General features: G+C 43.0%; 1 protein-coding gene across 7 annotated transcripts in view; it reads left to right on the top strand.

Annotated features, from left to right (window-relative positions):
• WDR37 (WD repeat domain 37) overlaps positions 1 to 13,883 on the top strand; it is a 632,142-nt gene that overhangs the window by 70,460 nt on the left and 547,799 nt on the right. For 4 of the 7 annotated variants that reach the window (XM_085631906.1, XM_085631902.1, XM_085631903.1 and 1 more), the window contains exons 2-3: positions 8,895 to 9,072; positions 11,837 to 11,896. In XM_085631906.1, coding sequence (XP_085488032.1) covers positions 8,935 to 9,072; positions 11,837 to 11,896 — 198 coding nt within the window. In that variant the 5' untranslated portion in view covers positions 8,895 to 8,934. The remainder of the gene's footprint in view (positions 1 to 8,894; positions 9,073 to 11,836; positions 11,897 to 13,883) is intronic. The other 3 variants (XM_085631908.1, XM_085631907.1, XM_085631909.1) reach the window with 1 other exon arrangement.

The raw sequence follows: 13,883 nt of genomic DNA, 5'->3' as shown, positions 1-13,883 counted from the left end.
CTAAGGAGAGGTCAGCATTTTCAACACCAGAGGGGCACTTCCAGTTTCGCGTCATGCCCTTTGGATTGAAAAATGCCCCTGCCACCTTCCAGAGACTGGTCAACCGGGTACTGACCGGGCTGGAGCAATTCAGCGCCGCATACTTGGATGACATTGCTGTGTTCAGCTCCACTTGGGAGGAACACTTGCAACACCTCTGTGAAGTGTTGAGGGCTCTGCAAAAGGCAGGCCTCACTATCAAGGCCAGTAAGTGCCAGATAGGGCAGGGATCAGTGGTGTATTTGGGACACCAGGTGGGGAGCGGCCAGGTGGCGCCCCTACAGGCGAAGATTGATACCATTCTGGCTTGGGAACCCCCCAAGACGCAGACAGAGGTGAGAGCCTGTCTAGGACTCACCGGGTATTACAGACGGTTCATCAAGGGATACGGCACCATTGTTGCCCCCTTGACAGAACTAACCTCTAGAAATCAGCCCAGGAAAGTGAATTGGACCGAGGCCTGTCAAACTGCTTTTGATGCCCTAAAAACTGCAATGTGCACAGCGCCAGTGCTGAAGGCACCTGACTTTTCGAGTGAGTTTGTTGTGCAAACAGACGCTTCAGAGCAAGGTGTGGGAGCAGTACTCTCACAGATGGACAACGAGGGCGGGGACCAACCTGTAGCTTTCATTAGTAGGAGGCTACTCCCCAGGGAAGAGAGGTGGAGCGCTATTGAAAGGGAAGCATTTGCTGTGGTCTGGGCCCTGAAGAAGCTGAGGCCCTACCTGTTTGGGACTCACTTCCGTGTTCAGACCGACCACAGGCCCCTCAGATGGTTAATGCAGATGAGGGGTGAGAATCCAAAACTGTTGAGGTGGTCCATCTCCCTACAGGGAATGGACTTCACGGTGGAACACCGTCCCGGTACAGAACACGCCAATGCTGATGGTCTGTCCAGGTTTTTCCACCTTAGTGATGAGAACTCCCAAGAGGGTGGGTAGTTCTCCCCACTTTCAGCTGGAGGGGACACGTGTTAGACCTGACCTCCTTGGCGTGGGTTTTTCCCCTATCTTTTGCCTCTGCTACCTGGATTTTTGATGCTGTGCTGGATTTCGTTTTTGCTGGTTTAGATGCTTTGGACACTCTGCCACTGCTAATCAGTGCCAGAGTGTAAGTGCTCCCTGTGTAAAATATCATATTGATTGGATATACCTGATTGGCATATCTGTATCACCATGAAGTCCCTAGTAAAGTGCACTGTGTGTGCCAGGGCTGGTGATGACAGATGCTACTAGTGGGTCTGCAGCGCTGATTGCGCCACTCACCTGTGTAGCCCTAAAATGGTGTCTCAGGCCTGCCACCGCAGGCCTTCTGCAGTCCCTGGACTGCCATGTCCTCCTGGCCAGTGTCCACACTGACCGGGCCTAACCCTTCCCTTTTTATACACGTCAGTCATCCCTATGGAAGGCCCAAGGTACCCCCCTGGGCAGGGTGCGGTGTATGTAAAAGGTAGAGCATGTACTAGTGCAGGTACCATGCTCTGGTAGTGAACAGCGGCCATTTTGTGTGTTCACTGCTGCAAGGTTATCTTGCTCCATAGGCTAACATGGGGGAGGCTGGTGCCAATGGCTATCCGCCTATCTTCTCATAGGAACAAGATAAGACATGAGTGTTTGATATCCCTGAGCTCAGCATTTAATAACACATCTTTTAGGAGAGGTTGTTTTTAAATCCTGAGTTGGAGAATAGTACTTTTTAGAGAGTAGCTGTTCTCTTGTCTGACCCTTCTGTGTGCCTGGGCATGCTTGTGGATTGACTGTCTGGCTTGAGAGTGACAGGGGCTGGGGATCCCCCAGGAGGTTGGTTGAGTCAGCCCTCTGCTGAATGGCGACATTTGCAAGGAGAGTGGAGGGAGGAGTTAGCACCTGGGAGTGAATAGGGCTGTGCCTGCCTGCCACACTGCTGGCTCCACCTCCTTCTGGGCGGCTGACGACTCTGCCCCTCACTCTGAAAAGAAAGCAGAAGCCAGGAAAACAAAGTGCTCCAGCAACACTCAGAACTGGATCAGACCGGGCTCAGGACCCACTTGCACAAAGACTTCAAAGACTTTTAGGGGTATAAGTACAAGACCCCTGACAACAGAGTTTTAGATTCTACAATCAAGAGGAACCTCTGCTGAAAGACGGACTGCCGAAGGACTGAAGGAAGATTGCCTTGCTGTGTGCTCTAAGGGCTGACCTGTTCTGCTGTGCAACTGAAGCTGAGGAGGAGAAGGGGCCTTGCTGTGTGATGTGGCCCTGCCTACTTGACCTGACAAGACTTTGCTGTGTGCTGTGTCTTCAACACTGAATCTCCAAGGGCCTTAGAAGAGCTTGCCTCCTGTTTTGCAACCCAGGGACAGAAAGGTTGCCAAGACTTTAAGACTCTGCTGCGTCCCCTCTGTGCTGCTGTGTGCTGCAAGGACCGTGGGCTGTTTCTGCAAAGTTCCTAAACATCTGCCCCGGGGAGTGCTCTAGCTGCTCTCTGTGTTGCTTGAGAGAGCCGTGCTGACCCTTGCCTGGAATCGACTGCCGTGAGGAAAAAGATCGACGTGCTTATCGGCACGTGTATTGCGGTGGCCAAGAGATCGTGGGCGTCCCCTGAGCTGCCTCGAAGCTTGGCGGTGTCTCGATCGACCCGCTGACTCGGGGTGCCTCGAGACATCCTGCCCGCAATTCACCGCCACGGCCCGGGGCCCGAAATCGCTTCGAAGCTGTGTTTCCCCGTTCCGCAAAGCCGCGGAGAAAGGAGCGAGAAGGCCGCGACCTGATTGGTTGGCGGCGGAGGCTTGGCCGGTTGAGCCGCACTGCGATTGGCTGACACCCAGTGACGTCCGCCGTCGTCACTGGAGGCTCGTCGAGGGAGCCGCGACCGGATTGGTCCATCGCTCGGGAGCTGGGGAAGCCCCGCACCGAACAGCCTGAGAGGAGCGTGGCTATCTAAACACCAAGAGCCTACGAACTGATTCTTTTTCGTGAGTACTGAATCACACAAAGAGACTAGAGACTATCTTCTTACGATCTTGACAACGCAAGAAAGCGAGTAATGTGCAAACCCTTTTGATACTTGATTGCCACTGCTGAAACTAGATAAAGTTATATTTTTGATATACTTACCTGTGTGGTCTACGTTTGTGGTGTACTAGGGGGGGGTCATTGTGGTTGTTACGTGCAAATACTTTACACATTGCCTTGGGGATAAGCCTGTCTGCTCGAGCCAAGCTACCTAGAGGGTGAGCAGGGGTTATCTACCGTGTGTGTCCCTGTACCCTGACTAGAAGCAAGGGTCCCTATTTGGTCTAAGGTGCTTACCTCTGCCAACTAGAGACCCCCAGATCTAACAGTAACGATCTATAGCAATCGCTGAAATCCTGTTCCTACAGTATTATTTCACTGTGAACGTTGAAAAAACATTCAGGAATGTTAGGGTTTGTAGGACAAATAAAGCAACATTTCACTAGTGGTAAATAGTCCATGGTATTGAGTCAGGGGAACGGTCCGAATTAGAGAAAAAGCATTTTCGAAAAAGCCTTTGTTAGCATCACACTTTTTAAATAGAATAAACTCTAAGACAACATCCAATATAATGCAATTAAATTCATTCAAATAGAAAATATACAAAACTTTCACCAGAGATTATTACATGGAAATAGCTAACGTTAGAAATACCCTACTACCACAAATGTTTCACCAACATTCATTTAAGTGTATAATTTTCTAAGTTCATTCTACAATATATATTTTTACTTTTCATAAAGTATGGAATCTCTAATATACTGTGCAAAATTTCAAGATCTTATCTACACGCTTTTGCACTAACTTTGTATAAATTATGCATTCAAACAGAAAGCATTAGAAATACTAGGTCACTTTATCAATAAACGTTAATAAACAACATTTCATCTGAAACTCTTATTAGTGCAACTCATTTATATGTATTAGTATTGCTTTGTATGTATGTTTTCTTCATCTTGCAAATAAAAGCTCGCCTTTCCGGTGCTTCTAGTACACTTTTCTCATTTTCATGTGTCACTGTGTCTAATGTGTGCAAAGTGTACTTTCAGCTTTTCGTGACTTTCATTTGTGAATGTGTCGTGTATTATGATTTTTAAAATCGGGTTACATTTCAACCAGCAGCAAATGATGCTATAAATGAACTTCTGCTACACCTGCTTTTAAGTTGACTTTTGAATGTGTCCAAACATAACCTTCTTTAGGTCAAATTGACACTCTCTGGAATTTTGCCCTGTTTTCTCTAAGCAATACAGATGCTTTGTTCTGATACATGGGTAAGACTAAAGATAGGTGACGGCTCATCTACTCATTTCAAATCTGCAATACGCAGATGATGTCCTACTCCTAAGCCACACCAAAGTTGGGCTTAGGCGTCACATTGATAAATTATCTAGCTACTCAATAATCGTCTTTATTTATTTAAGGTTTTTATAGAGCGCGTAGTCACCCATGAGTATCCCAGCGCTATACCTCGTAATCCTGATGGGAGGGGGTGCGGAAAATAAGAATGGTTTATGGAAAGAGGAGGGTTTTGAGCGATTTCCTAAAACGGAGGAGATTCGGTTCTGTTCTTAGTTTCAGAGGGAGCGCGTTCCATTGCTTCGCTGTGTGAACCGAAAAACGGCGACCTCCTGAACGGGCTTTTTTCACCCTGGGTACAACAATGAGGTTTCCATGGTCCGATCGGAGCGCTCTAGTAGGTCTATAGGGGGTGATACAGTTTTTGAGAATTGGTGGGCCTTCGTTGTGGAGCACTTTGTGAGCCAGGCAGAGGGCCTTGAATACCACTCTTTCCCTGATCGGTAGCCAGTGCAGTTTTTTCAATGCGGGTTTTGCAGATGTTCTGGCCGGGGTGTTCGTGAGCATCCGGGCAGCGGCATTCTGGATTTTCTGTAGTGTCTGGAGGGTGGTTTCAGGGGCTCCCAAATAAATGGCGTTACTGTAGTCCAGCCTGGACACAATCAGGCCTTGGATCAACTGTTTCCGGGAATTGAAAGGGAGTAGGGGAAGCACCTTCCTACATGATCTTAACAGGCCGAAACAAACGCCGGCCGTCTTCCTTGCCTGCGTTCTAAAGGTAAGATCTTTCTCTAACCATATTCCCAAACTCTTGACCTCCGTCTTGGGGGCAGGAGGTTCACCAAGACAGGCGGGCCAGATGTTCTGGGGTAGATCTAGCGTTTTTTGACCTAGGAGCAGAATCTCTGTTTTTGACCCATTTAATTTCAGGGCTGAGTCGTTCATCCATTGCTGTATATTGGAGAGACAGTCATGAAGGTTGGAGGGCTCTTGCTTGGGGTGAGATAGAGTTACCACCAGCTGTGTATCGTCAGCATAACTGATGATAGTGACTCCGAATGGGGAGACCCTCTCCTCCAGTGGGGCCATGTACACGTTAAATAACGTGGGGCTCAGTGACGAGCCCTGTGGCACACCATACCGGAGGGGGATGGCAGGGGAGCGGCTGTCACCTTCCCAGACTTGGAAGGAGCGCTGGCAGAGAAAGGATGAAAGCCATTTCAGAGCCTTGTCTTTCACTCCGATGTTTTCCAGGCGTTGGGTTAAGACCTGGTGGCTGACAGTATCGAAGGCCGCACTCAGGTCCAGGAGGACCACTGCCACTGATCCTCCTGTATCGAGAATGTCTCTGGCCTTCTCCACTGCTGCAAGGAGAGCGGTGTCAGTGCCTTGACCTGGTCGGAAGCCCGTCTGGGAGTTCTTGAGGAGATGGTTGGTTTCCAGGAACTGTGACAGTTTTTTATTTACAAGTTTCTCAGTGACCTTACCAATCCAAGGAAGGAGAGAGATGGGTCTATAGTTTGATAGATCCTCAGGGTCTAATGAAGGTTTCTTAAGAAGTCCTTTAACAACCGCTTCCTTCCAGCTAGGGGGGACTTCACCTTGGGTTAATGAGGTGTTGATCAGAGCGGTCAGCGGGGGCACTATGGTATGGGTGAATTTTTTTGAGGAATCGTATGGGCACTGGGTCACTGGGAGCGCCACTCTTTATTGAATCAAATGATGCTGCTACCTCCTCCATGGTAACCGGGCCGAAGGAAACCAAGTGAGGGGCGGCGGGCTTCAAGGGGGAATTCCTCTGCAGGGGATGATGGTCCTCATATCCTTCAATGGAGTCTGTTTTAGCAGCGGGAAGAGAAGCGAGGATCTTTTTAATTTTTTCATCAAAGAAGGTGGCTAGTTTGACACATTTTCCTTCCGCTGCTTTGGGGTCCATAGGTTTTTGTGGGGGGTCGGGGACATGGAGGAGCTCTTTAAGGATAAGAAAGGTTTCCTTGGCTGAGCAGGAGGAATTCTTTATTTTTTCCTCATAAAAGGCACTTTTGGCGTTGCGGAGTGCTAGTTTGTATGCTCTCATGGATGACTGAAATACGTCTTTTTCCTTCACAGACTTGTCTTTATGATAATGATTTAAAAAAAAGTCATGGTGGGAAAAAAACAGAATAAGCTGTATGGGTTTTTACACGACCAACAATTGGAACGTTTAAAGGAGTATAAATATCTTGGCGTCCTATTTCGCAACAAAGGCTCCTTTCGTCTATGCAAGAGGAGCTAAAACATAAGGGGCAGTAAGATCAATGGGAGGGCCCAGCTTAGAAAAGCTACTAAAGGTCATTGCTTCAAAACTCTACCACTTTGGAAGCTCAGTTTCTTTTGGGGTTTTCAAAAGAATCAATCAATTGTTCTATGAAGTGACTCTCAGCAGTTTAGGTTAAGGCCACTATAGCAAATAGATCTCATGGCTGAATGATAGTACTGTGGTTTGAGGGTTTTGTAATCATTTACTATCTGGAGGCTTGAGGGTCTCTGCACTTAAAGAACAAGCATTTGCAATGCAATTGGTCTCGCCCTTGGGACCTTATATGTTTTTAGCTATGCAGCACATTAGCCTGGATGCTGAAACATCTACTGTTCTTTAACATGGAGGGAAAGTAAGCACCAAACTGCGTGACACGCCAGGTATGGGAACACATGAAGAGAAATATTGCCTTTCAGCGGGAAACGCTATAGTCCTAAGCTCTGTTTTTAATATAAAAGCAGGGCCTTCGGTGGTCATATTACTGAAAAATATTCTCGTCTACGGGTGCTCGTAGAAGACCATTTATATGGACTGAAATCTAGAGAAAGCTAAAGTGATTCTGGTATTTTACTGACCTCTGCTGGTCGTTTTCTATCAAGACAGTTAAATCGAGGCAGAAGAACAGAAAAAAGTCCCTAAGCAGAAGCAGACAAGTCCTAGGGCTGGTCTCTAGAGCCCACAAAGTACATACACATAGAAGTATATACTAAAGTATACATACTAAGGATATACTAAAGGTCTCGAATGCTCGACCTAAAAAATGTATGAGGTTTTGTTTTTGCCATCTTCCCGCTCTTTCCCACGCCTTGGCTTCGGATCGAAGACTGAAACTCCTGTCTGCTATCTAGGTCGGATATTGAGGACATTGTTCAGTTGTGTATTTTCACTAAACTCCTAAGGGAAAGGAGAGCCCTCTTAAGAGTGCCCTTTTTATCAACAGTGCATTCAATCTTAGATAGGTTCTCATCGCCTGCTTTAATTCTACAAACACAATCATGAATTTCTGTTTTACAAAATTTCTAACAAGAGCTGACTAAAACCTCAAGGAGTCTGCGACATCCTAGGTTAACTGAACAATTCCCTCCCTTTATTGAAAGTGCATATTAACGTTTGCTTTTCACTTTTAACTTTTAATATTTCTGTTTGCAATCTTGGTTTAGTGTGCAATGTTTTATAGTCTCTGAAAAATTTATGAAATTGCCATTGTATGCAATGATTTTAATTAATTATGCATAATAAATCCTGAGTTAATTAGTTAATTCAAACATTACACCTGCTGTGCATTGTGGATCTGAGACATTTGCACTTTACCTTTTATTTGTGCACAAGGTAAACCTGTACTGACGTTGCAGGTTGTTTGTGGTATTTTTCAAGACTTTTATTATGGAAAGAACATGCTTACTTGGAAAAAAAGTCATATGGGATGCTAAAAACCATATTTCAGTCTAAAAGTGTGAACATTATATAGAATTTGGAAAAAAAGTTCTTTTCACGCACCTTTACACTACAGTTGTGATGAGCCAAAACCCACGTCTCTCAATGTGCAATCTGACCTGCAAGGACTCATGTCTCACATACTCTGAATGACTCATCACTGGGAAAGAGACCATAGTGACAGAACAGACAAATGTCTCAGAGACTGGGAAACGCTTACGGTAACTCTGACACAAGACTTGGTTATCACACTCTCGCGGGTCATTGAACCATATGCAAAACTCTACCCCCCCCCCCCCCCCCCCCCCCCGCTCCCTCGATTGAGATCCCTCCATTTGAATAAAACACACCTAGAAGTATAGCCTGCACACAAATCCCTGATGGATTAGGAGTTCATGCACATTAGGAATGGTGGGCTATGCAACAATGCAACAATCTGTGATATAAGATAATGTTACTCAAAAGTATGTGTAGAGTTCTAACATTAGGGGTAACAAGAACAAAGATGTGAATCAAAAATAACTAAATGCAAAGATAAAAGTGAAAAGCAAAAAAGGAAATAGAATAGCTATGTCACAGTAAAAATATTGACAGAACTGTTCCTACAGATAGTTATTCAATATTAAATTATGCTTTCTGTATGCTAGCTTTTCTTCTGTGTTGTGCTTACCATAAAATGTAGGAGACTTTCGTCTAATAAGTGATATCTGGCTGTACTGGAGTTTTCCAACGTCCGGCATGGTTGTTTTTGTGATGATTACTGGCCTGATTTCAATAAATTGCACATCTTTTGTAGACTGCAGTCACTTATTTTGATTTTCCCATTCAAGTTTATCTTAGGACTGTTGGGAAAGACATTTCCAGGAAGTAATGCCCACTGAAAGTGGAAGTTGGGCAGCTGCACGCCAAACCAAGCAGAAGCGTAAATCACACAGCCTTTCCATTAAACGAACAAACAGTTCCGAACAGGATCGTTTGGGACAGCCAAGAGACATGTTGGAAGGACAGGTATGTAGAATCCTACCGCCTAAGGTGCAGCGGCGATGACACATTTCCCATGAATCGAATATCATGCGAAGTACGTAATGTAATTGCGTATATTTATACTTCAAGAATTTAAAATATTTATAACTATTTTACATACCAGTGAAAGACATTTATATCTTAAAAATAGTGTGTCCAAGTTGCACAATGTTTTTTTTTTTTAAATTATTTGTATTTTGGAATGCCGTATTTGAATGCTCTTACATAAATGAAATTGCAGTTTGTTTACGCAAATGGGTCCTATGTTTGCTGTTTTCCCCTCACTTACAGTTTTTCTCAAAAATCGGTGAGTGTATTTCTGTATCTTAAAAGCTGGTGTTTTATTGTTTTGAAAGAGCCTTATCTACACATATGAAGCGACCATTGCTACCCACAGCCATGTCACTGCGGGAAGATGGTGGAAAGGGCACTTTGTTGAATAAAAGTTAAATTAGCCTGATAGTGATTTAAGTTTTGATCTGAAAATGTCTGTGTGTATATGTATACATACATATATATGTGTGTGTTTGTATGTATGTATGTATATATATATATATATATATTTGTCTGTTTTCCGGCAAAAAGCTGAATTTGTATCTTAAGCATGGAAGTTTGGAGTGATCTGTGCAACTAGTCTGGATACAACAAATCACCCGCGGGCGAAATGCTCTTTTGTGTACGTTACAGCAGTGTGTCGTATGAATTTACTATAGCTGGTCCGTTAATGATAGCACTTTTTTTTACGTTGAATAATTTTGTTCGGTTCTATGTTGGTATATATATGTCCCAAGTCCTTGCAGAGTAGACTAGAAGGGGGGGTATAGTGTAAAACATGGGCAGTTGCGTTGAGGTATATTATTTGTTTTGGACAAGCTTAAATTCTCCTTGGTGCGAGTTGTCTAACCATTTCTCTGCCTGTCTGCTGCTGATCCTGCAAGGTGTACTGGTACTTTGAGTGTAGGTACTCTAAACACTTGCTATTGTCTTTCTTCTCTACCTGCTACGTCCCTGTCTTGCTCCCTCCTTTATTCTTGTAATCTGTCTTTTGTTTGATTCTCTTTTTACCCTTAATCTCTATCCCTGGGTCTTCCAAGCTTTGGCTGTTCACCCAAATTTGCAAACCTGAGTTTTATCCAAGCCTGACTTAGTGGCACCATAGCATGTCACTTCTCAAGCACTTTACTTCATCCTTGTAATGTTTTTCTCCATTTGTATATCTCTTTATATAGTTTTCCTAGGGGTTACTCAATACATTTGGGTTTCTTTATACAGCCTACAATTAAGTACACAGGTTCCAGCTTACCTTTTAGTGATTGGTTACTACCTGCTTCCTTTCCCAGGTCTTTCACTCTGTCTTATTGCTGCATGTTCTCATTAAGCCAACTGCTAGTCCTGCTCTTAATTGCAACTTTCTCCTGCGTTATGGAACGTGTTCCCTTCGACTGTTCAAATATCCCCAGTGTTAAACCCTGCCTGAGATGTGGCTTGCTTTTGTTGGCCTTTCCTTCCGCTTCCTCAGTGCCGCTGTTTCTACATGCCCAGCCTTTACCCAGTTTGTAAAATTTCATGGTTAACAAGTATGTAGGCCTGAGCTACAGATTAATAAAACTTGCACCTTTCTTGCTTCTCAAAATACGTTTTGTTGCTTAAGTGTGCTGATTGGAGCCAAAAATAAGCAAGGCGTGAAATCTTCCTATCCATCTTGGTCTTGAGAATGAAAATTTGAGCCACCTGGTTATTGGATATTCAATAGAATACCTAATTATGGAAACACATTTAGTAAGTGCACGCCTAATTAAAAGTAAATCACTTTGTGTAGCCATGAAGAGAATTCTTAAGAAACAGTGTTGAGGACTCCAGCGAATTCCTCATAATCTTGCTTTGAAATTATCCTAGGAGGCAAAATGTTTATTTTTCTTCCATACATAAAGGAAATAATGAAACTACAAGTCTTTTAGCTATTTTTGTTTTTTAGATGATTCCATTCATTCGGCTACTAGAGTATTAATGACAACCCCTATGAGATCTCAAGTTACACCCTTTTGCCGAAGCTCTATTTGGTGACGGCTGCAAGAGTTAAATTCAAGTTAATTGACTCCTCACAAACCTTTGTATGGGAACACCTCAGTGTATCTGAACTAGTTTTTTCACCCTGGTGTCCTCCAGCGTTTTAAGATCAAAGTAGAGGTAGCTGCTAGTCTTCTTAAAGATTTCAGAGAGAATGCTTGTGGTCAGGCTTTTTCAGTACTCCAGTGCCACTAGTTCATTCTAAGGGACATGAACCAAATGTGTCCCTTTAAAAGAGCACTGTAAACCTTGTTGGAAACTGACACTTCAGTAGCGCTTAATTACCACTGGGCTTATAGCTCTGTACAAATGAATATCGTATCTTATAAAGGTTCACTTCGAGAAGCACAGCAAGGTTCACTGGGTTTGAAATCTTTTCAGAACCACCTTTCATTTAAGAGTTCTTTTTTTTTTTTTTTTTTAAAGCAGCTTATGGAGTATGTTGTCTCTTCTGTGGGAATTTTTCTTCTTGTTTAATTCCTTTCAAAGTGGTGGCGCATCTGCTTACTTCTTCTAATTTACTGCATTTTACTCGATATAAGAGTAGCTCATCTTACTGAAGTAGCTAATCTTGGTAACGTTATTAACAAAATTCCTACAATTTCATGCCTCACTTCTGTATTTGCTTTGTTTGTTTACTGGCCCAGCACTGATTGAGATCAAAACCATCTCTTTTTTGTAGGGCGGTCCACAGGATGCTGTTCCCCAGGCTGCCATGTGCAAAAGTCATCACACTTTCAACGTATGTGCAGTTTTTCAAGCAGCAGAACGATTGTTAAATATGATTAATGTTACTTCTTTGTATGGGGAGAAAACGTTTAATTTTTATTTATTTTTTTCTTTCTTTTTCTCATTGAGGGTGAACCCAGTGCCAGCAAAGGTTGAGAATAATATGGATATTTTTTTATGTCTTAGAAGGTAGCCTTCCTGTGTCCATAGTATCGCTTTATAAGTCCCTTTTTGGTGCCACTGAGGAATGTATAGGAGCAAATGCGTTGTTGAAGAACCTGCCTTATCCACTGTCTTTGTTAGTGCTAATGTATGTGTTAGTTCTTTCACTTTGCGGATTTGCTATTGCTCCCTATGGTACATTTCTATTTTGTATTTATCACTATCCATTTTCCAACCATGCAGAACCAAATTGGATGCAGATCAGGAGCTTATGGAATCACCTATTGAATGTTTAAATGATAGTTTCTGGTTCTAGTGAAAGGGGATGTAGAGGTTGAAATGAACAAGAGTAGTATGTAAACTTTGACAGATCGCCATCTTTATCAGAATAAAGTGGGAAAGTTAATCTCTGATATTTCTGAACAGACAAATCCTTCATTGCTGGGCATCCGCCATATATTGAAACTTAATTATATGCACAGCACCAAGCAATAGAGAGAGACTACTAAAGAAGACCGTCAAATAATATGGTCCAGACCAGGCGGAAGATCTTTAATATTTTAATTGGCTGTTACACCATAAACACACTTCCCTTCATACATTCAACTGATTGTACTACATTGATTCACAATTCGTTATTCTGTGTCTGTAGTTTTTGATCATAACAATATTTTCTTTGTTTGTTAACTACATTTGACTTTGCAATAGTTAATGTCAAGTATATTTCCCCAGTGTATCGTATACTGGCATCAAATCCATGCATAACGTAATCAACTCATTTTGATATTGAAAGTAATACACCGCTAACATTAATTAACATTAACAGTAATATATCCGCTAACATTAGGTGATTTGGTTTCGACTTCTACCCATTACTTGAAATGGCTGTCCTCATTTTTGCTATGGCCAGTGTGCTTTGACATAATAAATGAATATGGCTTTCAGGCATACAGAAGTGTGGTATATATTAAACAAGACTGACCGGCTCTAATTTGTAAAGAATTTCTTTTTTTTTTTAAATTCAAAATTTGCTTCTATTCCTCTTCTAAAGTTCCATGACACATTAAAAAATGTTGATCCATGAGAAATTCAAGCATTCCAACCAACACTTTTTTGTATTCTTCATTGTGATGCTGTAAGTGTGACCCGTGCTGTCTGTGCTACTGGAACCATACTGCACTCGACTGAAGAGGCCCAAAGAGAACAAAACTAGTTTTTGAGGGCTTGTGTTCTGATTCAGAGAGAACCTGGATTGGCAGTTCGGGCTGGACCGAGGCCGATATACATGTGGCTGGGTCTAATCCGAGATATCCTATTGTCGAAAAATCCTAGTCGTTAAGATTAATTCAAACATTCAATACATCACTTTTTGTATTCTTCGTTGTACTATGGGATTTGCAGTCATTCTGTGGAGGCATTCATGAGAACACACAGTCGGATTCTTGTGAAATGTTCAAAGTGCCATTTAATTGGTATTGATTGTTTGGATAGAAGGCCTGTACATCTTTGTAAAGAGTCAAGCAAAGTGAGTCCACAGCTAGAGCATTGGGCTTATTCTTACCAGCTAAACATAAAAAAAGATTGCTGCTAGTGAAGTTCGGTGGCTATGGGCATCAGTTTGACAGAAATCAAATGCAGCACATGTTGCAGTAGCTGCAAGAGTAACTGTCTTTCCCTGTCAGAGTACAGGTTTGGGAAAAAGTTGAGAGCATAATGTGACGTCACCTTCTTGTATTCTACCTGCTAAGTCTCTTTGACTTTCATACTTTGCAGTGTCATAAGACTTAAGTGTGGGGTTGGTTGTTAGCGTTACTGGCAGAAGATGAACTAACACCATC

Source organism: Triturus cristatus, chromosome 10, assembly GCF_964204655.1.
Source record: "Triturus cristatus chromosome 10, aTriCri1.1, whole genome shotgun sequence".
Classification (NCBI taxonomy): domain Eukaryota; kingdom Metazoa; phylum Chordata; class Amphibia; order Caudata; family Salamandridae; genus Triturus; species Triturus cristatus.
The sequence above is the reverse complement of the archived record's forward strand: the minus strand, read 5'-3'. Positions and strand labels throughout refer to the sequence as shown.